Below are 27,660 nucleotides of genomic sequence, written 5' to 3' on the forward strand. Positions count from 1 at the left end.
GTAGTAGTAGTAGTAGTAGTAGTAGTAGTAGAAGTAGTAGTAGTATAAATAGCTACACTTCAGGAGGAATAAACGAAAAGATAAAGATTAATAATCCTAATGACCTTTTCCCACACTGGGTAGTGAAAAGTCTACGGTAAGTAACTGTCCCATTTCACAAACTTAGTGGCCAAAATCCCCAGCTTCAGAGTTGTTTTCATGATTCCAAGAGTAATGTATGAAGTTTACGTTACTTACTGGAATGTTAGGGTATGCAAGGGTTAAGGATGTGTAGGACATAAGCAGGCATGGACGGTGGATGGAAGGAGTAAGAAGCGAGGCAGAGGTAGACTTGGGAGATCGGTGGATGGGTGAAAAAATCTCTCTCTCTCTCTCTCTCTCTCTCTCTCTCTCTCTCTCTCATGGGATCACTATCAGGCGTATTTAAATGGACATGTGTAATTAAGAGAGAGAGAGAGAGAGAGAAAGAGAAAGAGAGATGAGCTACGTAGGTTTGATTGTTATTCCTATATAGTTACCTTTCACCTTAATTTCGGAACAACGACCGTGACTCATGCGAGCGACTCTGAGGAGGAGTTGCGGGGGAACTTCGTAACTTGCTTGTGTTTTGAGGAAGAGGAGGAGGATACTGCAGCGGCTGTTGTAATCTTTAAGAGTGGGTATGTTTTTACTGGGGATAAGCGTGTGTAAGAGCTTGACTAAGAAGGAAGGTTAGGGAGAAGTAGAAGGTCGGGAGTCACGCAGAGGTGGAGGCAGTGTCGTGTTGAGTAAGTTTGGTGATTATATGGCAGTCTTGAATAGGCGTGTCTAGGAGTCTATTTATACATGCTCGTGGTCACGGGTGTTAGGTGACCGTGGTCAATAGCGGAGTTACATGCCGCACTCAAGTTCTCTGTGCCTAGCACCTGCCCTTCAACCTGGCCCTTAACTACTGATGACTCACTAATACTTGCTCATTTGAGTCACTCTGTTCATGGACTTTTAATTTGTCTAAATGAGACTGAATGTACTTAGATATCTTAGTTTCTCTATCACTCATTTTTCTATCACAGGTATCTTTTGGGAAAATATACACTTCAATTTCTGTAGTAAATTTGGTTTAACTATTTCATGGAAAGCCGCAGTAGTCAATGGATTAAAGACCATATCATGAAACACTTTGGCGTGCGTCGGCACATCCACTACATTCACAGGGTTCTTGACGAAGTGACGACATTTTGAGAGTGTTATTTTATGATTTTAGTGACAGATTAACAAGATTACGTTGTTGTTAGAATAGCAGGAGAAACACACTTGGGAACACTGCTCATCAGCTCTATGGCCTTTGCAAATAGTATATACTATTATAAGAAGAGAGATACGGGCGTTTCATAATACGGAACTGAATTCTCTGATCTGAGAAACTTTTAGTTAAGGCTTTGTAAGGAGACAGCAGATCAAAGGCCTTAATGTTAAGGTAAAACGCAAAGCAAAGAGAGAGTGGGTGCGGAAAGTTACTTTTGAGCATGAGTGTGCGTGCGAGTGGTCATGATGAGCTGCGCTTGGGAAGGCCGGCGCCACGCAGTCCAGGCAACACTTGCAGCCTGTGAGTCTTTGTGCCGCAGACACTTTACACACTCAGACGTTTGATACTGACGACTTTTCTGTTCATGTGTGTTTGTTGTCTGGAAGCTGCAATAACACTCATTATTCTTGTGAGCGTAGAATTTTACCATTAAAACTGTGTTCCTTGTCGGCTGTCGCATCACAGAAAGAGACGACGACAATAATCATATGAGACGATAATTTTAAGCAAATAAACTTTCTCAGCTGATTCTGTGACCATAATTCCTAAGTGATCGTTGCTACCCATCTTTAGCTAAAGAGTAACCAAAGGCCACGACACACGAATATATTTGCCAAAGACGGAGCAGGTTTGAATCAGGTTGAAAATAATGACGGTAATTTTGACCCAGAAATTGTTTTTGGTGTCGTATTTAATGACCGTTTGTAGATTTTTTTTCTTTCCACCATTGCGTCAGGAAAGGGCCTGCGTGGTCATGGAAGGCCTTACATATGCATATGACACACACACACACACACACACACACACACACACACACACACTATGTTCATGGTCCCACTTACCCACTTACCCGTAGGAAAAAAAAAAATAAACTCCCTCGACGACTTGTAACGTCGTATCGATGAAGACACCCCCTCCCCCAACGCTCTCTCTCTCTCTCTCTCTCTCAATGGTGAGTTGTGATTCGCCCCACATGTGTCTTCCTTACAATGCCACTTAGATACGTACGTCATCTGTCACGTATCATCTAGGACGTCACCAGCAGGGTTCATAGGCCCCTGAACAAAGACCGTGCTTCGAAAGTTCGAAGCAAGAGCGATCTTTTACGTCATAAACACGCCTTTATCCTCATATTTAAGACTTTCTAAGACAATTTTCCCAGTGCTTACAACACACTTTCCACAATATTCTAAATCCCATTACTTATTATTTTTCAAGTTATTCCATACATTGTGGCGTTTTGGCTTGTTTGAAGCACCATGTGTGTGGAGCTCATTCTGAAGTAACGGGGAGAGGATACGTAAATTAATAGACAGTTAAGGTAACGCAAGTGGGAAAGAAGATGCAAGAAAGAAGGCTTCAGTGGTACGGACATTGTAAGAGAAGAGATGAAGAATGGATTGGTAGAAGGATGATGGAGTTACAGGTGGAAGGAGCAAGAGGAAGAGGAAGACCAAGAATATGGGATGACTGTATACGGGATGACTTGAGAGAAGGACCTCAGTGGAGAGGAAGCATTAGAGAGAGTGGAAAAGGCTGATAAGGAACCGCGACCCCATATAGATATGGGAAAAGCAAGAGATGAAGAAGAATAGACAGTATCATTGCGTAGATTCTAGTATCAACGAATTAACCACAACGGAGCACAGCACACATATACACCACATATAAGGCAAATTACACTTTATTGTCTAGTAATTATAAAATCAAGTCATAGTCAACATCAATGTCCCAGTCTTCCTTGATGACATCGGCTGCCTTCTCTGCTATCATGACCGTCGCCGCTGCTGTGCCGCCCGATACAGTGGCCGGCATGACGGAGGCGTCCACCACCCTGAGACCCTCCACGCTATGTACTCTGCAGCAGCAGGAGTGCCAGGTGAAATGAAATATGTTAGTCTATGTCCACCTATAAATAAGCTGTCGTCCTCATCCAGAAACTTATCTTTTTGAATATCCTTTTGAAGCTCACAAATGACTCGGCGTTGTTTCCTCCACAGCAGTAAAGACCTATATCAGATCCTTTCAACACACATCTCTTTAAGGATTAGGAATGTAAGTTTAAAAGCTTCATACCCGTGATACTCACCGCAGGCTGCTGTCCACCACTGCCTGAGGGTCACTAGAGGGGCCCATCCTGCAGGTGCCAGCTGGGTGCCACAGAGAGGAGGCCATGTGTTGAATGAAGCACTTCCAGTATTCCTGGTCTTCCTCTTCATCATCATCCTCCTTGTCACTATTCTTCTTGCATCCCGGCACTGGCTGTGAAAGGTAGGAAGTATTTGGTGTCTACTTTCTTGTCTGTATTTATCTATTTGTATTTTTTGGTAAATCTTACCAATAGCACTTCTTAATGTATTCTTTTTTCACCCTCCCCAGCCCCAACAGCATTGGGGGACTGGGTAATTGGGGGGTTTTGGTTGGAGGAAAGCCACATATGAGTGATATAAGGACTTTGAAAAAAATTTTAATGAATTTGACACAGCCATAGTGTAGGCATCCCATCACTTATCTCTCAGCTGGTGCAGCTTGGGGATGCCCCATAGTCTGAAAAACCTTTGGAAATTTTGCCTTAACCTTGTGTGTGAGGTGTGGGGGGGGGTGAATGGGCATGGTCTCGGCTCCCAGTAAACACTAGGACACTATTTGAACACAACCACAAACAAATTCTAATCCCTTGGACACTATTCTAACCTAACTTATCCTATCCTTACTGGAGGTGGAGCTGCAGCACCAAAGATTCCCCACGCTATGACACTATATTCTATCCTAATCAGGTCTAACCAATCAGAAACCTATGCTAACCATGGGGACTGCACCCTCAACCCTGGACCACCCCACTAGGACACCTACCAGATCTTGAGAGCCTGTATGGTACACACTAGGGCCGTCCCCCCAAATAGAACCACGAGAAATGTATTGTACTTCATCACTAAATGTTACTGCTTTGTTATGAGGTGCTATTTGTAAGATTATCCATATTTTCAAATGATTGAGTCAATTTTGAGATGAGAAATGTTCTTACACTTACATAGCAATTCTTGAAGTCTTTTTCACAAGCATTCAACACACATTGCTATTATTAGTCTTTATTTCAGCTTGTCATGCAAATAACCCTTGGGATAATGAACCTTAATGTTGCAGAAAATGTATACAATCCTGTTAGTCAATCACACAATTCTCACATTCAAGAAGCTCTGTAAGTCAAGTTTGTAACATCCTGTTTTTACTTCAGTTAGTCATGCATATAATTTTGAAGTCCATCACACAAGTATTTAATAAACTCTTGATCATTGAAACATTTGAAAGTAGCTAACTATGATTTGAGTCTTGTGTGGGTGCAGACACACTGGGCATGGCTTATATGTGTGGTAGGCAGTGATAACTCTTATCCCTTTGCTTATTCTTTTGTCTTCATGCCATTCAGAACTGGTACTAGATAAATATTCATTACTGAATTCCTTGCCTTTTATAATGACCCAAATTTAGTTGAAAACTTCACTGAATTAAAAGTTGCATATAGTTAAACTTTGGATATTGTAATGTGGTTTGTATTTTGAAGGTATAAAAGTATGAGAGAAGTGACACAAGAGGAACTTGTCAGGCATGAAGAAATAAACGAAAGAGTAAGAAGAGAGAGAGAGAGAGAGAGAAGTTCATGTACTTACTTGCCTTTTCTTTATAATAACACAATGCATGATACTTACTTTGTCATGGAATTTTGCTCCAAGATTCTTGAGGGCATCAGTGTTGGCTAACTTGAAGGCAAGCTGTATTCCTGATGGGAGACACAAAACATGCACAGAAAGCGTCAGGAAACATAGTAGTATCCTCAGGCTTTTTTTTTTCCAGTGACATAAATGTAAGGTACCCCACTCACCCTTGACGAGTGTGTGGAGGTCATCAGGATGGCTGAGGAACTGAGGGTCAATGACTGGAGGATCCCTAGGATCAGTGGAGAGGAGACTGATGGTTCCTGTACTCTTTGGGTGAAGCATAGACACCAGCATGGTAAAGCCTGCCTTGCCCAGCACACTCCCATAATACTCTTGGTATATCTGTCAGATAACATATTGTGATGTCATTGAATTAATTCTTTAACATTTTTCAGGCTGAGATTCATTACTATAAAGATGAAGTTGAGAACCAGCTTAGTAAAACCTGTCAACCTCATTACACTCATATGATGCTTATGGTAGATTTGTCAGCACATTATAGTCTAAGGAATCCATTCTTTAGCATTTCTGATGCTGATGGTTCCTATATTAGTTTGATTTTTTATCTCAGTTGCTTTCAGTAGATTGTAGACTCTCATGGAAGTTACTCAGAGATGTTTGCAGGATTTTACTGGTAGTTTGATAAATATTCTTTACCTTCAAGAACCTCAAGGAGAAATTACTAGTGTTATAAGTCTGGTGGTAGTTCAACAAGGATTCTCTATGTTAAAAGAATCTCAAATGGAAATGGTTCATGTTTTCATAATTCTAGTAATAATTAACAAGAATTCACACCTTCAACATACTCCAAAATAGGTTGATGATATATTGAAGTGTTTTTAGTGTTTTCTTAATTCCAGTGAAAGTTTATATGTGATGCATTATGTGTGATATAGTTTTTTTTTTATCTACCATATATAATGAATAATGAATGGCAGCTTGTAAAGTTTTCCATTGATCTTACCTGCTTGTCCATCCTGTAGGTGTAAGGTGTGGGGAGGCCTTGGTCCATGTGGAAGGAGACTGGACTAAAGAGGATACCAATGCCTGACTGATTCTTGCCCTCCTCCACCTCCACCCTAGCTATGCTGCACTGTGTTGGGGGTGCTGAGAAGGGCCCTGCACCATGGACCACACATTGGATTAGTAATAATTATCAGTATTCATTTCCATCATTATCCTTAACATTAAGAACTTTCACTAAAGATTCTTGCAGCTTTCCTTTTGCTATATTTCTAATAGTGCTTAAGAGAAGATTGGACAAACATATAATTGAGGAAATAGATAAGCATGTTTTATACAGACTGCCACATTTACAGCCGATGGATTCCTGCAGCTTCATTTATTTTATTTTATTATATTCTAATTTTCAAGTGCGAGGGATAAAAGTACATCCAGATTTTATGGAGAAATGAGATGGACACAGAAGTGGTGCTTGGGACTCACCTGCCCTGTGGCGTACATATTGGTGCATTGCTGTAGTGTTGAACAAAGGACTAGAGTGGGGAGGAGGGCCAGGCAGGGTCCACACCAGCCCATATACACCCAGGTGGTCCCACAGGTTCTGGCCCACACCAGCCAGGTTTGCTACCACATCAATCTATGCAAGCAAAAGTAAAAGCATCATGTTCTTAGCTTCTAGAAGATACAAAACCTAAAAGATACAAGCTCAAAGAGTATAGAGAACAAAATAATAGCATTGGTCATATCATAGCATAATGCAGGAGTTCACACTTTACAGCTAAAGCAGTCTTGTTAATGCAGTTTTTCTCCATGCACAGCATTAAGCCATGTCTTGTGCATTCCCTTGTAAGTGATAAAGGAGTCTTTCAATTTTAAAAGTGTTAGGGGAGGTGTTTCTATGCACATGTGAACAGTTGCATTAGCAGCATAGCCTCTTTACATTGTAAATAATACAAATGAATCCTGATTAAAAATATTTGAATTATGAGACGTATCTTGTATCAGATTAGATTTATCGGATACATTACAGCTTTGTATAAGTAATGGATATAAGACATCTGATACTGACTCACTGCCCAATATCAAGGTCATTTAAGGCCAAAAGATCTTTGTTGAACAGATTTTGTCTTTTATGTTCTTTAAGACACATGGATTATTTAATTATTTTGCCCTTTATGTGGATAATGATAAAGTACAGACCAGTATCCCTTGACAGCAACACTGGTGCTATTGCATCACTTTACAAAGCAAAGAACCCACTGAATGACATTACACAAAACACAGACTAAGTGTGAGAACTGTCAGGCACTGTGTTTCCCACCTCACAAGACAGTACCACCTAACAGGCCTCACAAAACTCCTACTCTGAAATATATAAACATCCATTGAGAATTTTCAGGGGAGGATCTTCACCTTGTGGTCCTTGAGGTGTTGCTGGGGGCCCACACCAGACATCAACAACAACTTTGGAGTGGCCACAACCCCGGCACTCAGCACCACCTCACGCTCAGCTGTCACTTGGAAGGTCTGCACCAAAGAGGAAGCCAGAGAGGTAAGTACCAGAGTCTCCCATGAATAAGGAGAAGCATCCCTACAGTGCCCTGAAATACTTGTGTTTATAGTTTAAACCATAGAATATGTATCTTAAACTTATTAATTGTATTTGATAATTGATTTGCAAATATTACATAATATTTTGAAATAAAAAATACAGTGCACTGTGAAATGAAAGGAGTCAAAACATATAACAAACTTTTACTTAGTCAGCCTTCTTGTGTGCTGTCTTACACAGATAGACTCATAAGCAATAATGGGAAACTTGATGGTGGATTAATTTGAATTTTATACAAGACTTTGGTGTGTTATTATGCTACAGGAAATAACCCCAAAAGTAACCCATCTGCCTATGTGTGCATGTGTGTGTTCGTGTTCATGTTTGTGTTCCTTAGGTTGCCTGCACATACTGATTGACAGAAGACTAAATGGTGGCTGAATATGAACTTGACATGGTTAGCTTAGATTAAAGAAAAGAATTACCTTTGTCACTCACCTTCCCTTCATACTCAAACAGGACTCCAGTGGCCTTTTTTCCCTTGAACAAGACCTGTGTGGGAGCAAATTGTTACTTAGATGCATATTGTATTTCAACGTGCCTTATTTGCGTTAAGGGCATTTCTTCAAGACAGAGTTAATTAAGATTGATAAAGTATTAGTAAGTTACAGATGTAGAAGTCATGGAAAGTGAAGAGATATTAATAGACTGCAGATGTTATAGTTGAAGAATTTGAGTAGGGTAACATAAGACTTATATCCAGCCAATGACACAAAATAGACAGGTGAAAGGTAGTACATCTAATAGAGGTAAGAGGAGAGCAGGGCATTCATAGCAAGTAGTGTTTACCTTGGTGACAGTGGAGCTATGAAGGATGTGTAGATTTGACCAGGACAAGGCTGGTTGGAGGTATGACCCAGCAGTAGATGACCTCACACCTTTCCTTATGTTATAATGAGGCCTGGAGAATCCTGATTTGGAATAGTTATAACTTATACTTGCTATTATATATTCACCTTCTGTTCCGCTTACATGCAGTTTCATTACATTGAGATTGAAGGTGTTGATATGACAATGTGTTTTTTGGAGAAGAGAAAAAGGTACATTTGTGAGAGGTGTAGGTAGAAGTAGAATGTTAGAGCAAAGAAGGAGGAAGTGTCTAGATTGGTACTATTAGGTAGAGGTCAACCTATGGATGAACTTGGTTGTGCTGTGCCCTCTTTGTTCATTATTAGAAAAAAAAAAAAAAGGTAAGCTATTAGAAGGCATTTGGCAGATCCTACATTAAACTTGCATATGTATTACAAATTTATTTAATCTTCTTTAAAAGTTGCCTAAAAACTCTTCACTAACATCTCGATTAATGAACCATGTTTTAGAACCAATTCCTTCTTATGTATATTAAAATTTAACTTTTGTAAGCTTAAACTCATTATTGCATCAGTTGTCCTGTATACTGTGAGGTCTTTGTATTTACCCATCTGGTACGGGCCATTTAGATCCAGTGTGTCATAGCCAAGCTCTTCCCCAGCCCTCAGGAAGGCATCCGATAAATGCCCTTCACTGGGGTCTGGGCTAACTGCCATGGGTCCTCCTCTGCCATGATAAGTCTCTGGGGATATAGATTTTAACAGAGTAAATGTTCATCATGGGACTGAGAGTGTGATTGATGTGTGTATGAGTGTGAAGTGCTTGTCTGGAATGGAGAAAGACATTAGTACAGTAAATGCCTTCTAAGAGTGTGACTGGTGTTTGTTTGTATGAGTGTGATGCTTTGTCTGGGTCACCCTGTGTAGGACTACCCACATGGCATATAGACAGACAGATAGATAGAAATGCTTGATATCTGTTTAAGGAGTAGCCCAGTTTGTTATATTTGAACTTTTTTTTTCATCCAGTGATCATTAAAGTCTTTTAGCAAAAATTGTGTTTAGTGAATGTTAGGAAAATTCAAATAGCTGCTGTTTGAATCTGTCATAACCCAAGCAACACCAAGAGATGATAATATATGAAAGAAGAATTAAGGGAGGAAGAACACAAACATGAAAGCAATTAGAAAGATTATAGGCAGCAACAGAGAAGCATAACATAAATGTACATATTATTGAGTGTCTTCATTTATGTAACAGCCTGAGTTTGCTAAAAGAGACTTCACTGTATTATTCATCAGATAGAGCAAATTTCCAGACATCTGGAAATATAAGGTCTCCCTTCAAATAGTCCATCAAGTTATGAATTTACTGATTTTAATCGTTTCAAAAATCATCTAGCATTTTCCTCACCTGTCTCCCCTAGATGACCTCCCAGGTAGTCCTCCGCCTTCCTGAAGTAGTAGAGGATGCTGTCATAGTCCCAGCCAGAGTTGCCGAGGGTCTCCCAGTTGTCATAGTCACGAGGGTCACCACGAGAGTACACCATTCCTCCCATGGTGGAGGTGCCGCCCACCACACGAGCCATGGGAAGGGGTGCTTGCTGCTCACCATATCAGGGTAAGTGTTAGTGCATTAAGTTGCCCTGTGCATGTCAATTAACCTTCTGCAGTCTCCATGTTTTCTTGTATGCTTGTTGTATATCTGTGTGATCAAACTTGTCATAGGAGGTAAGAGAGCTGTAACTCTTGAAAGGTTTGGTGCACTAGAGAATCACAGATATGTTTATTCAAATTCTCAAAGGGAGTTTTTCTTATTAACATTGCAGAATCTTTGTTGAAATATCACTAAAAGCACCTCCTAATAACTTCCACAAAAGCATTTTTAGTGCAAAAGCTTGACTAACATACCACTAAAAATATGCAGGCACCCTAGTAACTCCCAGCAGAATCTATATCAAACTATCACTGGAAATCCTGAAAACATCCCTGAATACTAAACATCATTATTTTGTGTCTTGTTTAGGAGACTAGCATGTTGATGGACTAGTTTTTCAGAGGGTATACATTATATGATTGATGTTCATTGGATAGTTTATACATTAACCGTCTGCTTCCATGTGTTTAACTGTAATATAATGGTATGTTTTCATGTGTTTCAATGTAACTAACACAACATACCTTACCTGATTCACAAAGTTGCCGAGGCTGTGCTGCTGTGGTTCAGTGATGTAATTCCATGTGTTACTTGTGTTTAAAAAGCCAAGTGATGCCAAGCCAGGTGCATAAGTCTCAGGAGAAGGCACTCCTCCAGCCTCCAGCACCAAGACCCTGAACCATGGCACCTCAGCCAGCCGGCCTGCAACCACACTGCCTGCTGTCCCTGCACCAACTGAAGGAGGCATAATGATTGTTCAGGTAAGGCTCCTAGTGCTACAACATTGCTGTAGTGACTCAAGACATGTAATTACATATCAGATTCAGCACTCTTTAGGTGTTATCTAAGTTGCTGCATTTTTATTTCCATGTCAGGGGATCAGGTAAGACCTCTAGAGATTAAATACAGTATTGTTATAATGACTCAAGGTATACAGGGATCTCAAAATGATCTTAGAACTAAGTAATGTTATGATGGCAATGCTTAAGATTCTGTACCTCCATGTCTACCAAAAATATAATGTTGTAATGGCTCAGGATATAGAGGACTCACAAAATTATCATTGAAAAAAGCAGTTTATGGGTGGCAGTGTCTAAGATGTACTTTCACTCCATGTCAGTGGATCAGGTAAAGCTTCCAGTGATTATAATGACTTAAATATTCAGGCCCCCAAAAGTATCATTGGAACCTGTAATCTTTTTGATGCTGTACTTTTTAACTCTATCACAGAGTCATTTCCCAGTGAGGAGATCTCATGGTGTATATTTCCATCTTCAGAATAATTTATCTGTTTCTTTGTTGTGCTTCAAAAATTGCAGGATTTTGTTGTGTAATGCAGAGGAGTGTGATATGGTAATGTGACTGGAGACAGTAAGAAATACAAGTTCTTGATATCTCTGACATTTTTTATGTTGTCCTCTGAGAATCCTTACAAGGCTGTTTGTGGTTAATAAACTGTTTAGCATACAGTTAGAGAAATAGGATAGCATAGTGGATAAGGTGGTGAGCATGGGATCGGACAGACGTCCACGCGTAGGTTCGAATCCCACCACATACAGCCTCAAAACACTTTGCCATTTGTCGAGTGGTTTAAAGTTACCTACATATCACCATGATATCCAGGTTCTAGGTGGTTACACTCAAGATGAGCTTGGGCGGTGATATGGGCCCTAATATGGGTACCACTATAAATAAAACTGCCTGCGCCACTAATGGTCGGAAGCTGAACAGCGCTTCCCATACACTCTTCAAGTGTGCCTACAGGCGCTATAAGCCTTACCGTAAAAAAAATAATAAATGAAAAAAATAGATGGTGAAAGAGAAGGAAGTAAAAGAAAGACACTGAAATAATGAGAATAATAAACACTGCGAAGGAGAAAGTACAGGAAGGAAACGGTGAAATAAGCAGAATAGCAGACATAGATGGAGGAGAAGGAAGTAAATGAGAGAGAGAGAGAGAGAGAGAGAGAGAGAGAGTAAAACTGTGTAACCAAACGAACAGGTAAATAAAGAAGAAAGAGTAAAATAGAAAAGAGAGCAAAAACAGAGGAAGAGGAGGAGAAGTCATAAGAAAAGAAACAGAGAGCTTGTCACAGAGACTTACCTATAATGAAGTCATATTGGCTGTAGAACTCTTGAGGTCTATCATAGCTCAAAGCTGCCTCCTTCACCATAGTGTGTAGGACAGCTTGAAGTAGGGGCAGCATGGAGCCCACAAGTACTCTGGATGAGATGGCTTGCAGCACACTAGATGACATGGTGTGTGTGTGTGTGTGTGTGAGAGAGAGAGAGAGAGAGAGAGAGAGAGAGAGAGAGAGAGAGAGAGAGAGAGATTTGCTATACCTATGACAGTCAAAGGACAGAAAAAGAAAACACTAGAAATATATTACCAGATGAGAAAATTTTTAGAAGAAAATGAGTTAAGTACATACATACATTAGTTTCAAGAGGAGAATATACATGAATGTTTTAACTGATGATGGCTAATAGTATGTTTGATATGATCAGATGCTTTCTATAGATCAACAGCACTTTTGCCATGTACTTTTCTTAATTTCTGATTGTAACATTTAAACCATTTAGTTGGTATATATAAACTTGAGTTACATTGTTCTTTCTGTTGTTCATGTCACTGAGTGTTTCTAGTGGCATTTAATGGGTGTTTAACATCTATAGTTTTACTTTCAACACTTACCCTCTAGTTTTGGATAATTTTTTCTTTTCTTATTTCTTTAGAGACTGGGACATCATTGGGGCAACTTTTTTCTCTTTCTTACTCTGTGCCAGTCTCCCTCTTACATAAAGTTTTGTGTAAGTATTGTGTTGTAGGTGACACAGGGGTTACTCAGTAGGCACACACCACTCACACCACTCTCTAGATGTTTGACTGGGAGGGAAAGAAGGAAAGGCAGTGGTGTGTGCATTGCAAACCCAGTCAAGCAAGTTTCTCTCTCTCTCTCTCTCTCTCTCTCTCTCTCTCTCTCTCTCTCTCTCTCTCTGATCCATCTTTTTACAAGCACTCTAATTTGTAATTGCTTTACTTTTCTAAGTTTATTATTCTATTAATTAGCATTATCTGATAGCAAACCGTTTATCTCTTCGGAATTTCTTATTCATGTATTTGGCTTTAATCTATCCATCTTAGAGTGTGTGTGTGTGTGTGTGTGTGTGTGTGTGTGTGTGTGTGTGTGTGTGTGTGTGTGTGCCGTGCCATCCGTTTTCTTTCCCTCGGCAGCATCCAACAAGCATGAGATTGCGAATGACAGGAAGTAGAAAGCAGGCTTGGGTATCTTGATTGATAAGCATTTGGCAGCTAGCGGAGTAGAAAGGCGACCAGGGACGAGTAGAGGTAAACCCAGCATCATATATATATATAGCAACTAATGCTCAGATAAAAGTTACTTCAAGATTCTTATGATGAATTGTCACTCGGGAATGGTGATTTTGTTCAGTGGAGAGAGAGAGAGAGAGAGAGACAGTATTTCCCACTTTCCATTTCCCTCCAGGCTATATATCGAAGCAAGTCATGTTACATATATTTACTCTCTCTCTCTCTCTCTCTCTCTCTCTCTCTCTCTCTCTCTCTCTCTCCGGCGTGCAAGAAAGCAAAAGGATGTCATCATGATACCATGTGACCCGGCCTCATCAGCTTTCCTCTCCCGCCCTCTTTCTTTCCTTTCTCTCTCGTTCGTTTGTTATTCCTTCCGCATTCCTGACCACGGGAGAGATCAAGTTTCATATCTTACTATCGAACATCACTAGATCTTGTTTTTTTTTTTTTTTTTTTTTGTGTGTGTGTGTGTGTGTGTGTGTGTGTGTGTGTGTACATAAAGATCGAGCTTTCCTCTCTCCTTCATCCTCTTTTACCGTCTGCTCTTTCCTCGCGAGTTTCATCTTACAATCTTTTTTTTTTTTTTTTTTTACGTGATTGGTGTGTTGGCCGACGTATCTATTTGGCTTTCCTCTCTCTTTCTCTCTCTCTCTCTCTCTCTCTCTCTCTCTCTCATTTCTTGTTCTTGTTCGCGCTTTCCACAGTGTGTGTGTGTGTGTGTGTGTGTGGTGAATTTCATTTCACCACGTAAGCTTTCTCACTGCATGTAGGTATGAGTGCCTTTCGTCTCTTTTTTCGTCTTCTCTCGTTCGATCTTCTGCTGCTTTTGTGTGTAGGGGTTTCTTGTCGACCTATTTATTAAGTGCGTGTTATCTATCGTGCGTTCATTCATCACACATCTATCATATGTTTTCTGTTGATATATGTTATGAAACTTCATACTTGTAAAGAAAAAAAAGTATTGGATTATTAGATGCAGTAGGCTAAATTTTTTTTTTTTTTTTTTTTTTTTTTTTAGTTCATAGAGATGATCCACATACGTTATCGTGCTGCTGTTCTAATTATTACCGTAGTATATTTTTAAAAGTTTTTTTTTTCGATTGAAACCTCGCCTGAAAAATTTTTACCTTCTTAATTAAAGAGCCTGTTAAAAGTAGTTGGTATAAGACGATGGAAAGTTTGGGAATGCGTTAATTAGCATGCTTGGACAGAAAAGTAAGGCAGAGAGAGGAGAATTGCTGCGATAGTAACCAAAGGACTGCTGGCGCTGGGCATAGTAATTAAGATACTGCATGGCCAGGGAGCACTAGGGCATGTGGCAGTGGCAGAATCTTAAATGTAGTTCATGTGATATATTTTTAAGTGGTGAGAGGCTGTGGGATGTACTGTTATTCTGTATATGATGAAGACAGCCTTAGATAAGCAATTAGATTTCATCCAGGAACCACCACTCGGAACTTCCCTTGAGTTCATATTCGTATTTGTGACTATAGTAGATCGAGGTTCTCAACCATTTTCTCGTTAAGAACACTCTTAGTTATAAGACCATAACCCGAACCTCCTGTAATCTGACACTGAACAGTGAACTGACACTAACTCAACGTGGGATGGTATACTGCAAAGGATATTAGACTAGCCTAAGTACCCCTGGAAATCTTGTGAACTGGCGGTAGATCGATCCGGTTCCAATTCTTGGAAACAGTTCCGCTTTAACGGTTCCACATGAATACAGATAGTAGATAAACATGAGTTACAAATCACTATACTGTATAGTGCTTATTTATAAGAATGTTATCATTAATATTATTTAGGAATCTTGCAAATGCCAATATCTACAGATGAGCGAAGTAGAGTATGATACAATCATGTGTACTGCAGGCAAGCTTGTATCCATTATTCAAAGAAATTGCACAAATAATATATGAACCACCCAAATACACACACAAACCACTTACAAAACTCAAAACTAACCCAAAACTCACTTATAAAACCAAGCAATCTCTCAAAAGGCACCAAAATACATACACATTCTCTACAAACACAACTATACGCCAAAATCACCCCATACACACCCAAATAATTTAAAACACTCAAAACTAACATTAAACAACTCAAAATACCATGCAACACCTCAAAATGCACCAAGACACAACTAAAACTCACTAGAAACATCCAATATAAACCTAAAATCACCCCCACACACCCAAACCACTTACAACACTCAATATCATCCCCTACTACACCCAAAAACCCATGCAACACCTCAAAATATCCTCAAACACATCTAATAATCACTAGAAATACCCATTATATACCCAAATCACCCTCACACACATCTAAAAGATTCCTAACACACATCCACACAGCTTAAAACATTCAAAATTAACCCAAAAACACTCGAAATACCACACAACCTCTTACTCAAAACATGCAAATACTGAAACACTTCTCAGTCCGCATACTCAAGGTACGCAAAATATACCTATAAGGCCTAAAACACACTGAAAACATGGAAAGTACACCAAAATATACTCATAACAGCCTGTAACACTACTGAACATACTTGAAACACCCCAAATATATCCCTAAACCAACAGTATGCATTATAAAGAACGTTAAGATTAAATAGGACACTTACCTAATTATTACACCTTGGTTCCTTCTCCTATTGCGCCTCTATTTCGCATTTCTTCTTCATCCTCCTCCATTGTTTCTCCTTCTTTCTTCTATTGCTTCCATCTACAGACCTGAGCCTAGAAACACATCAAAACACTAGATGTTAGACAAAATATTGAGGAAATGGAGGGTGACTTAAGTATTGTGGCTTAATTGGCTGCTGCTCCTTTTCCTCCTTCCTTCCTCCTTATCCTCCTTTATTTCTCCTTTCTTCCTCCTCCTGCTACCAATATCTACACACCTGAACCTAGAAACACACGAAGATACGTGGAAATCACTAGATATTAGGCAAAATATTGATGAACTGGTGTGTTGGAAAAAGAGGCGCCAGCCCAGGGCTATGATGAGTCACCACCTGGACTGTGGTCATCAGAGAGAACGGGAACTGGGGTGACTCAGCTAGATTACGTAAATAATTTGATTTAAAAAATGACTTTTAGTAAAAAAAAAACGAAGCCATGACCGAATGCATGACATTTTATGATGTGATAAATATTTAAACATTTTCAAAATATCAAAATGTATCCAGTTCAGCTAGTTTTTAAAAATTGTCTGAATTAATTACGTTAAAAGTATAAAACATTTTCAACAATAACTTTCCTGAAACGTCCTGGAAAGTCAAGCCATTTTCACTTGGCGAGTACTTTACCACATTTCAGGGAGTCTGAGCTATCTTTTAAGGCTTTCTACAGCGAGTTAGAACGAGAAGCAGAAACGTGAGCAAATAAAATAAAGAAAAATAAGACTTTTGTTCAACAGCATCAAAGGTTATATATTTCACCCTTAAAAGATCATAGACGATTTTTTGATACAATAGAGGCCTACTTATATCTTCAAATACAAAAAAAAACTCAAAATGGGAAAGTAAAATTTTTGACCGTTAAAAAGCCTTTAACATACGCCATAAAACACAACTAAACAATTTACTCAACACACGCGCGGTGGAAAACACTTCAAACACAACGAAACATTTATAGAAACCATAAAAACATACCATTGAAATGTAATATTACAGTTAGGAAATATTTGAAAAAAAGTATTTGACCCCGCAGGCTGCTGGGGGGGCGGGTGATGGCTTGGGGACCTCAGAGGGACGGGCCCCAGAGGCAACACCGGGAGCGCGCTCCATATGTTACCTTTATCATCTCACCAAGCCAAAATTAAGCCGTATAGGGAACTTTTGACCATGGGATATGAAATGTTAGACTAGTGGCTGAATTCTGACACATGTTTGGCTTACCGTAAGTGAAGGAAGCAAATATCAGCTGTTAATACTGACACTGCTTTTTTTTATACCTATCACTTAAATATTTGCGTACTGTTTTCACTCATATGTAAAGGAATCTTGACAGTAAGTGAATGGCTTTATAAATACCTTTAATTGATGAAGATATGGCTGTGTAGAGGGTTGTGGCGAAGGCTTGCACTGTTTGTCTTGCAGATTGGTGCTGGTGCTTAACTGGTGTTTGGTGCTGCTTGAAAACTGTCGGTAATATAGTAACACTTCACTTCACTTTACGTGTGTGTGTAGACATGTTCTGGATGTGTGTGGGATGTTTCGAGTGTGTTTACGAGTGTTTTCGGTATAAAAGAGTGTTTTTTGAGTGTTTATGGCTGTGTGTGGGTGTGTATGGGTCAGTATAGCCCACCGCCACCACCACTGTTACCACCACCGCCACCACAATACCAATACTGCCGTTTTAACCAGTAGCAGAAGGTATGTATGTGAACGCACTACGTGTGTGATAACTATCTATTACTAAATCTATTATCAATGAGATACTATACTAGTAAAAATATCACACAATGATTTACTGGTTATTGTGACATCTTTCTCTTCGTTATCGTGTTCAGCTTTGGTTATTTGTCAAAGCAGTATATATCAAATTGTATCTAGTTGTACAGCGAGTGTTGGCAACTCCCGCGGGACAAGAAATGAGGTGCTTAAAAGGCAGACTATTTAATTTCTCTCAGTGGTCGATAGATTGATGATTTACCTGACTGAGGCCAATTTAATCAGAGAGTTGTGATAAATGTGTATATATTCATTTTGCACTGTAAATATTTCAACAATATTACGTATGTAAATAAAAGTATGAAAATATGTATGATTTCAGTCTTGCGTGATCTGATGTGAATGTTTTCCCTGTTCATGTAATATGTGCAATACGTATATATAGTGATGCTACGTAGCCACCCTGTGTGCTTGTGAGTAATCCCTCCCTCCCACATGCCCTGACAAAGGATAATAGTTTTGAGATAGAAGTAAGATTCCTGTGTAAATGAAGCGTGTATGAAATTATGAGTGTGTACATAATGTTATTATTCAAAAAATATCAAAAAATAAAATAAATAAATAAATAAACAATTAAAAAGTTACATTAAGTAAATAAGCAATTGTATATATTAAAAACTGCCAAATTCATAAATTAGAATAAAAAGAATAAATAAAAAATATAAAAATTGGCCTAATACCCATGCCAGGGTGATGGCCAAAAAAAAAAAAAAAAAATTAATCTCTCAAGAGTCGGCTCAGACACCGTGTACAAACACGCGTCCTGCGCTCTGTTCTTGACCCACCTCTGAGGATTATTTGTACGCCCATCAGGCTTTGACATTAGTTAAATGAAGTTAGGAATCCAATTGCCCCGTGTTTTTAGCTTTGCTTCTTCATACTGATCGACAAGCACCGACTGCCAGCTGACTGTCTATCGACCCCACCAAAGCGACTTATGTGACTCTTCACTCTAAGACGAACACCCGCCTCTCTAATTAGTTAACTCATTTATTATCAAGAAGGTAATTGACTGCCATATTGGAAATGTTATCAGTGTAAAGAAGCTTGCTAGTCTAGTGGTGACTTATTAGTTCAAACACTTATCGTAAATCAAGTCAAGTCACTGTTGAAGCTCAAGCGCATCCATGACATCGAGATAGAGGCTTCGATTCCGGTGTCCATGAACTCGTGTCGGGGAGTCGCCTCCCACCGCGATTTTGTGGACATGGACTCGACCGAGATTGTCGATTGCATGGCTGACCAGGACGTTATTGAAGCTCGCGAAATAACTAAAATGGTCGACGGTATCAAAAGGAGCACGGTTTCGGTCATTTTCACCTACAGTGCTGCTAAGTTACCAGAGAGGGTTCATGTAGGGTACGAGTCGGTTCCCGTTTGCCCCTACATTTCGAATCCTCTCCGTTATTTCAAGTGTCAGCTTTACGGTCACCATGGCAACGCTTGTCGGTCTTCTTCCCATGCTTACTGCGGCAGATGCGCAGGAGAGGGCCACTCGGTGAACCAGTGCACATCCTTGGTAGAAAAGTGCCGTAACTGTGAGGGTGCTCACTCCACTTTGTTAAGCGATTGTCCCGCGTGGAAAGTGGAGAAAGAGGTCTGCAGTTAAAGCTACTGAGGGAATTTCTTACTATGAAGCAAGGATGCGAGTGAAGCAGATGCAGGCCGCGCCTGCTTCAAACGTTTCCCACTCTTCAACAGTAGGGCTCCACCCAAGATGTGTACTGTTGCCATTCAGACTGACCTACTGCCTGTCCCATCTACCATCACAGCTTCCCCTTCAATCCCTCCAACTCATCATCTGCCAAGAATACTTCTACTTCCACTAAAACTTCTACTCCTATCACTTTCTCTATTTCATATCTCTCTCCTATTTTTTGCACACTTCCAGCAAGGATGAAAAGACTGACAAGTATAAAAAATTAAATTTAACAAAACTTGAACGCCAACGCCCTTCTCATGTCCTCGCCGCTCCCGCACCGTCGAAGTTTTAGCACTGCAGGATCAGCCTGATCCTGCAGTGCTAAAACTCTACCACCCATATAGAAGATATGAGGGACACGGCGTTGCTATATACATACACAAAACACTGACACAAACAGAAGTGACGTTGAATACCTCTGGAAGCTGTCGCGTGCAGTGTGAGATTCAACGACACGTATCTGGCTGGCTGTTCCCTCTACTTAACTCCCTATACCCCCATTGTTGATGATGACATTACATATCTAATTAGCCAGCTTCCGGGCAACAGATTAGTTGTTGGCGACTTTAACGCCCATCATCAACAATGGGGAAGTGAGAGGTCAAGTGTACGTGGGGAGCAGATAGTAAACATACTCGTACAGACAAACCTCTGTCTTCTGAATGATGGAAGTGCAACTTGTGTAGATGATCGGACTGGTCTGCCATTGATTTATCATTGCTCTCGCCAAATATACTCCGTGACTTCTGAGAAGTCATCGACGACTCCCACGGAAATGACCATCTACCCATTTGCATCTCATGACTGTTAACTCTCTGCAGGTGCTGCAGCACTCGACACTTCGGGGAGTGTTAAAGAGACCACGGCGTCGCAGTACACCAAGGGCGTCATGCTCCTGATGAAGGGATGGTGAATCTCTTCCATGACCTTCAGCCCTCCTCCAGATGGGATAACACGTATAAGACGCTTACGGAAAAAGAGACCAGAGGCACTTCACTGGCAAGTAGGAGACTGAGGGAGTAAATTGTTTGAGCAATGATAGGAACATTAAAGAGATGGGAAACTAGGAGGACAAAGAATGTGTATAACATCTAAGGATGTAAATAGAAAGATAAAAAAAAAGAATGGTGGAGGAAATAGACATGGTTTTGGAGAAAAAAAATCCATTTTGAAATGGTATATCTACGAGAAAACAGAAGCTAGAGAATATGATGGCATACAGGAGACTGGGTAGTATAATTAATTTTAAGTTGTTGTTTAGTGCAAGACGGTGGTAAGAAATAGTAGAAGGGAGTAACAAGAGCGAAGCTGCAGTTTCTGTACAGGAGTGGAGACAATAGAACATATCATAGTGGATTGTGAGACGTGAGAGGAAGAGATAAGACAAGTGAAGGAAAATGTCAGTCATATTTGGTGTAGGAAACTAGGAGAGATCGGCACGGTACTAATATATGGAGACTGGAATCGGACGAAATCATGAGATATGTTCCTGGCACACAGATGGGAAAAAAGAAAGACAGAGACTAATTGAAGTAGACTGAATGACAGAAGAAAGAAGGGAACAACCGAAGAAGCGATTCAATGAAACGTGTTACAAGAAGAAAAATAGTTTCTGCCGACAACGGGACGGTGAGCTGCGGCGCTGCCTCCTGTTTGTTTACATTTGCATTGGCGAGGCGAGACCCGAGGGCCGAGGCTTGACTGGAAACAGATGCAGAAGTGATCATAGGCAAGCAATACTGTCTCGACACTTAGAGAACGACTGGCCCGTATGTTTAAAGTCTGTGATCTCTTAGTTCATTTACTTGTATGACACCAAACTGCAGTGCAAGGTATTGGCATTTTCAAGAGTGTTTTCATTACTTTTGGTGAGCATTTAACAAGAATTCTGCATCGGCAATTTGAAAAAATCTAAGGTACCCTCAACTTTTCATCATTGTAGTGTATTAAAATAGGCCATATGAATGCCCGAAGCGTTTAAGAATAAAATCCATTGTTGTATTGTTGTGAGGCAGCAGGTGGTAGGTGGCAGGCTGCAGGCCACACCGGGACACACGCAGGCCATACATACATCGCCAGCAGCCGCTCACCATCCACCACCAGCTCGGCAGCTATGGCAGACTTAGAGTGGAAGCCTTTCTCGCTTACTTACGTAGAATATCCAAATGGTAAGTGTGCAGGATGTTACTTGTGTTAACCTATAGTCTTACTACTTTCCCTTGTTTGCATGGTGTGATGTGTTAGATGTATAATTTTTTCTTAACATAATGTAAACCCTGCAGGTTCCTGGGTAATCTATCTAGAAGTATTTTGTTACATGACTTTTTTAATTAATTATTATTTTTTTTATGTATATGTATGTGTGTGTGAAAGAGGAAATCTGGCCAAGGACAACAAAAACAATTAAATAAAAAGACCCACTTAGAGCATATTAATCCTGAATATAATGCTTGCAGTTTTCTGTCTCAAGTGTTAACCAATTGTTTAATCATTATCTCCCTGTCTGTCCTTAATTCAGTGATGTCTATTCATAAAAGCTAAAAGTGGATAAGGAGCTAACCTTGGCCTCTTCTTTTGAGGTTAATACTTATATACATACATGTCGGCAAGACTTAAGGGCGCTCTTAATATACACATCCTGGCTCGCCCTTTGCAGCTCCTCCACCCAGCTGACTTGACATCACATAATATGAAGCCACGCTATTGGTCAACAAGGGAAAAAGAAAGGAAAGATAATAAATGGAGGAAATTGGATCAAAACAGGAGATAGAAAGGAAATGGATAATAAATGGAGGAAGTGGAAATAAAACAGGATAGAGAGAAAATGGATAATGAATGGAAGAAATGGGAATAAAACAAGAGATTGAAAAAAAAAGGTAATGAATAGAGAAATAGGGAGGATATTAGGACATTGCCATATTGACCAATACCCTGGCTTCATATACGTGATGTCAAATCAGCTGGGTGGAGGAGCTGCGAAGGGGAGCTGGGAATCAAGGAGAACAGACAGGACATGTATACACTCGATCCTCAAAACAACGATCAAATGCGTGCACGACCCTGTCCGTAGATTGAAAAAGTATGTAAAAAACTGTATAAAATGTACGTAAAATACTGTGTAATCATTAAGAAATCATTCAAGCAATATTACAAAGCATTAAGTACAACAAATAACCTGAAATAGATGACATGAGCATGGTCAGTTTAATAAATATTAATAAACAATACAGAAAGCGAGGTTCTCTCACCTTAATACGAACAGCAGGATTATTTACATATGTACAAGGACCTAGAACACTTGTCACTAGCCGTCACTAGCCCTGAAATCTGGTAGCCCAAGCTTGACCGCTAGACGATTGGTGGCTGACATTATCTCCACACCACGCACATTAATCCCCACAGATCGTTCCTGCACGTACCATTTCATTACCGCGGCATCTAACCCAGTTTCTCTTGCAGTCTTCATATGTTTCCTAGGTAATCCTTTGCCACTCTAACTAGCTGTGGCATCGACACAATACTGGGCAGCATATTCCATTAATTTAGGCTTGGCTTTCTTGATGTCTGGAACAGTCTGTTTGGCCACCCCATACTCCTCGCACAGCTTCGCAACACTTGTTCCGTTTTCTAATTTTTGTATTAGTTCAAGCTTAGCAACCAGTGGAAGAGCCTTTTGATTACGCTTCACTGGTTTACTAGGTTTAGGAAGCATTTTGGATAGGTTAAGCACTCATGGGAAGGGTACAAATGCATAAAAAAGCCGTGGTAAGCACTGGACAATGTTCGCTGTTGGTTGAAAATGCACGCACTGAAGATTAAACATGGCGGCCAACAGCTGATGACATGACCGACCCGCCACCTACCGGACAATAATTTGCCGGGAACGGACAATCGCGCGCATTTTGATATTCGTCCGTAGATTAAACCAGACTCCAGAATTTGTCCGTAATTTCCGAAATCCGTTGATGAGAGGTCCGTTGTTGAGAGGGTTGAGTGTATTAAGAAAGCGCAGACTTAAGGTTGCAGAATATCACATAAAACATTTATGGATCAACTTCCAGAAACTTATTAAAGGGCCCCACAAAAAAAAAAAAATTAACTAAAAAGTAAGGTAAAACAGTGGTAAATTTAAGAAGTTGCACAGCCCTTCTGTACTTAATGTAGTGGTTGCCATGTTCTTGATCTTACCACCAGCATCCTAACCTATCAAAACCTTATCCTTGTTTGGTTAAACTTAGTCAGGTTAGGATACCAGAGAGAGTATTATGGAGGCGGTGGCGTAGTGGATAATGTGGTGAGCGTGGGATTGGGCAGACGTCCACGCATAGGTTTGAATCCCACCATGTACAGCCTTAAAACACTTTGCCATTTGTTGAGTGGTTTAAAGTTACCTACATGTCACCATGATACCCAGGTTCTAGGTGGTTACACTCAAGATGAGCTTGGGTGGTGATATGGGCCCTAATATGGGTACCACTATAAATAAAATTGCCTGCGCCACTAATGGGCGGAAATTGAACAGCGCTTCCCATACACTCTTCAAGTGTGCTTACAGGCACTATAGGCCTTACCGTAAAAAAAAAAAAAAATCAAAATCAAGAAAGGTAGCCCCATCACAACAACAAGAACAGCAATTGTGCCTTTGTGACACAGCGAGTAGAGTGATGCACTTTAGGTTTGGAATGAGGGATGTAAGGGGTGCATAGGTTCAAGTCCTCTCTCAGAATTTAAAAAGAACTCGAGAACCATCCATTTCATCACCATGTGTGCCTGACATACAGGCCTTCCCTGAGGAAAATAGCCTCCTGCTGCTCCTGTGATAGCATCACAGGACTACTCCAAGGTTCATAAGAATCACAAGATCTTCAAACCCTTTAATAAGTGGAAAAAAGGGCTGTATAACTTCTAGTTTTACCAACCTTTTACCTTTTTTTTTTTTTTTTTTTTCCCAACAAGTGTCTGGAAGTTCATGTCGCGTGATAATCTGCAGCCTTGATTTTTATCTGACATGCAAGTACTAACTTCAGGATAAGAGGCTAAGGTTATCTTCATATTCCCCAAGATATTGATGAATTTATAATTTCAGATCTCAGAACATGCATTTACATAGTTTTCATTTTTTTGAGGAAAGCAGCAGTTAAGTAGGTTCTTTATGTTTATATGTATTATGTTAATTTAGTCTTTCAGCAGCTCCTTTATAACCAAACATTTCCTTGTAGAGTAAATATATATGATTCAACCTGTCACTATATTGCAGTATTCTTTGCCATTCCCAGGTGATCTCATTGGAAAGTTTTTGGCAGTGTGCAGCTTGACCCCCATGGCAATTATTGTTGGTTTTGTGACATTAATTTTGTTTAGAAGAGATCTACACACAGTGAGTATATGTTTGTTATTATATTCTAAACAACAGTTTCAGTAAAGAAAATTTTGAGGAAAAATTATTGAAATTATATAATCTTTCTCAACAGTCAACACCCACATACAGTTTAGTGTGTCCTCTTCCATCATTAGTCCTCTGAAATATTTAGAATCTATCTGTAGCAAAAGTTGGTAATGGCATTGGAACAATAAAGGAAGTTACTCAACCTTATATGATATCTATATCTGCCATCTTCTGATACTTGTTCTGCATATATTTCATAAAAGCTGACAATTTATTTTCTTTCCATGGATTTATTCTATTTTATTTTATTTTATTTAGTTTTTTATTCTTCTCTGCAGATCACATTCTTTGTTGGCGCTTTAATAAATGAAGGAATCAACCTGGTGTTGAAGAACATCATTGCAGAGCCTCGGCCAGTGCAGCGGGGTGGACTCTATACTGAATATGGAATGCCATCATCCCACTCACAAATGATGTGGTTCTTTGCCAGTTATTCTGTCCTCTTCTTAATATTTAGGTTGGTGCCAATTAATAGACTTTACACACATCTTAGCAATGATAATACTTAATGGAGATATGTATGTTCTAGTATGGGTTGTGTGCTTGTTTAGTCTGGAGAGAGTTGTCAAAGGTACAAATCAGTAACATCTCAAACAGTTTAGTGTTTGTTGAATATTTAAGTTGTGCACTAGGACACTCTCAGAGTTACTAAGCATATGTTAAGTCTTGCATGAATTACTGTTGTAATTATTGGAGTAATTGTTGTTTATGTTTTCCTAGGACAAATTGTTTGACGAAGAATACAAAGTATTGCATTTAACCACCTGTTAATATTTTTTTTTCTTTTTTTTAATAGATGAAAATTATGGCAACACATATTCTAAAGATATTTGTTAATTTTCATCATTATTTTTCAGGTTACACCACATCAGTAATTATGTGATGGAGCTGTTGTGGAAGGTGCTCGTAGCTGTCGGCCTCATCACTGCGGCTGCTATTGTTGCTTACTCCAGGTGCTGCTCTCACTTAGTTAACAGCACATGAATGTAGGATGTAATATTCATTAAAGAACATAGAGGAAGTTAATAAATCCTTAATTTGTTGGCAATCATTTCATTAGGTTTTATAGCTTCCCTCAATCCAAAATCCTCTGAACTACGAACAGACTAGTAAGAAAAATTAGACAATTGATAAATTCTTACCAAATCTGAGGACTTGAGGATAAGTAAAAATATCTGACATGATGAAGCTGAGTGTCACATGCTACTCACCTATAAATTGTAACTGTACCATTGTCAAAAAAAAAAATATTAGGGAATGCAAGATATAATAGTCATTTTCTTAATTTGGTGTTTTCTTCACTTATTGCATCAGTATCACTTTTCTATAGCAAGAGGATGTTGCAGTATCTAACCTGACATTGTTGCTGCAGAGTGTACTTGCTGTATCACTCATGGGCCCAGGTATTGCTGGGGGCCATGGTGGGGATGCTGTTAGGCTGTGGCTGGTTTGTGGTGGTCCATGTTCTCTTCACTCCACTGTTCCCCACAGTGGCATCCTGGTGAGCATCATGTAGGAGGCACACTGAAATTATAACTACTGTATCTGGGAAATGTCTTGTCATAATATTGTTGAGAATTAGAACTATGATAAGGTATTCATATTTTAAGGTGTGTTATTTGATATATACTTTACTATGAAAATTGTTCATACTTGAAAAATAGAATAATTACAAAATATGTACTTTTCCATGAGGATTTTTTATGTGAAATGTATTATGAACAATATGTGAACACAGGAGTTTAAGTGATTACAAGATATTTCTTCTTTCAGAATATTTGAGAGTGTAAACTAGATCACGAGAGCACACATACCTGAGAATTGAAGTAGAGTAATTACAAGTTACTTACATATTTCTTTTCTGGAGTGTTTTGAAAAAATACTTTTACCTTAGTACTTAGATTATCATAGGATGTTCATTTTTTCAGGAGTGTATGTGAGAGGCTGATGATCCGAGACACATCCCTCATCCCTAACATTCTGTGGTTTGAGTACACTCACGCACGCACCGAGAGCAGAGCAAGAAACCGCAAACTTACCTCCATGAAAAGTCAATGACATTTGTGGTAATCTGTTAGTATTTGTGCTGTTGGTTTCCTTGCAGTTTGATATTATTTGAGCATAGTTCCAATTTTATGTTTGTTTTAGTCATTGATTTGTCTATTTTATTATTATTACTTTTCATTACTTTGTCAGTAAAGCCATAGTTTGCAAGAAATTTTTATGTTGATTATGTTTTATTTAATTATTCAGTGCTTATTCAGAAGTTACGGTACTTTTGTTCCTGTATGTGATCCCTGTTGCCCATGAATGTCAATAGACTGCCACTATATAAATTTAGGATGTTCATCAAATTGTAGTATTTATTACTGATGTTTGACAAAGTATTCATAAATATAGACTATGCACCAGTGAACTGTAGACAGGAAATATTCTCTCTCTCTCTCTCTCTCTCTCTCTCTCTCTCTCTCTCTCTCTCTCTCTCTCTCTCTCTCTCTCTCTCTCTCTCTCTCTCTCTCTCTCTCTCTCTCTCTCTCTCTCTCTCTCTCTCTCTCTCACACACACACACACACACACACACACACACACACACACACACACACACACACACACACCGCATAGTGTAGTGGTTAGCACACTCGACTCACAATCGAGAGAGCCCGGGTTCG

General features: G+C 39.5%; 2 protein-coding genes across 11 annotated transcripts; one reads left to right on the forward strand and one right to left on the reverse strand.

Annotated features, from left to right (window-relative positions):
• Positions 1-2,953: 2,953 nt before the first annotated feature.
• On the reverse strand, positions 2,954-17,703 carry LOC123518068 (glucose dehydrogenase [FAD, quinone]-like). Of its 3 annotated transcripts, none has more exons than XM_045278641.1 (15): positions 17,424-17,703; positions 16,011-16,125; positions 12,146-12,264; positions 10,571-10,776; positions 9,799-9,988; positions 8,994-9,128; positions 8,366-8,487; positions 8,015-8,068; positions 7,378-7,491; positions 6,448-6,601; positions 5,966-6,120; positions 5,166-5,343; positions 4,993-5,063; positions 3,375-3,547; positions 2,954-3,143 (listed from the first exon to the last, which is right to left on the reverse strand). In XM_045278641.1, exons 3-15 carry the CDS (start codon positions 12,246-12,248, stop codon positions 2,984-2,986), a joined length of 1,815 nt encoding a protein of 604 aa, XP_045134576.1. In that variant the 5' UTR covers positions 12,249-12,264; positions 16,011-16,125; positions 17,424-17,703; the 3' UTR covers positions 2,954-2,983. The 3 variants fall into 3 exon arrangements, with proteins under 3 accessions (XP_045134576.1, XP_045134575.1, XP_045134574.1); XM_045278640.1 differs by having other exon boundaries at positions 12,146-12,288; XM_045278639.1 differs by lacking the exons at positions 16,011-16,125; positions 17,424-17,703 and having other exon boundaries at positions 12,146-13,055.
• A 3,172-nt stretch (positions 17,704-20,875) lies between these two features.
• LOC123518069 (dolichyldiphosphatase 1-like) lies at positions 20,876-27,498 on the forward strand. Of its 8 annotated transcripts, none has more exons than XM_045278643.1 (7): positions 20,876-21,314; positions 21,557-21,713; positions 24,822-24,922; positions 25,270-25,448; positions 25,849-25,944; positions 26,364-26,492; positions 26,920-27,498. In XM_045278643.1, the coding sequence occupies exons 1-7, from the start codon at positions 21,087-21,089 to the stop codon at positions 27,047-27,049; spliced, it is 1,020 nt and encodes a 339-aa protein (XP_045134578.1). In that variant the 5' UTR covers positions 20,876-21,086; the 3' UTR covers positions 27,050-27,498. The 8 variants fall into 8 exon arrangements, with proteins under 8 accessions (XP_045134578.1, XP_045134579.1, XP_045134580.1 ...); XM_045278644.1 differs by having other exon boundaries at positions 21,079-21,461; positions 21,561-21,713; positions 26,920-27,495; XM_045278645.1 differs by having other exon boundaries at positions 21,079-21,377; positions 21,561-21,713; positions 26,920-27,495.
• The last annotated feature ends 162 nt before the right edge of the window (positions 27,499-27,660 follow it).

Source organism: Portunus trituberculatus, chromosome 43 (genome assembly GCF_017591435.1).
Source record: "Portunus trituberculatus isolate SZX2019 chromosome 43, ASM1759143v1, whole genome shotgun sequence".
In the NCBI taxonomy this organism is placed as follows: Eukaryota; Metazoa; Arthropoda; class Malacostraca; order Decapoda; family Portunidae; genus Portunus; species Portunus trituberculatus.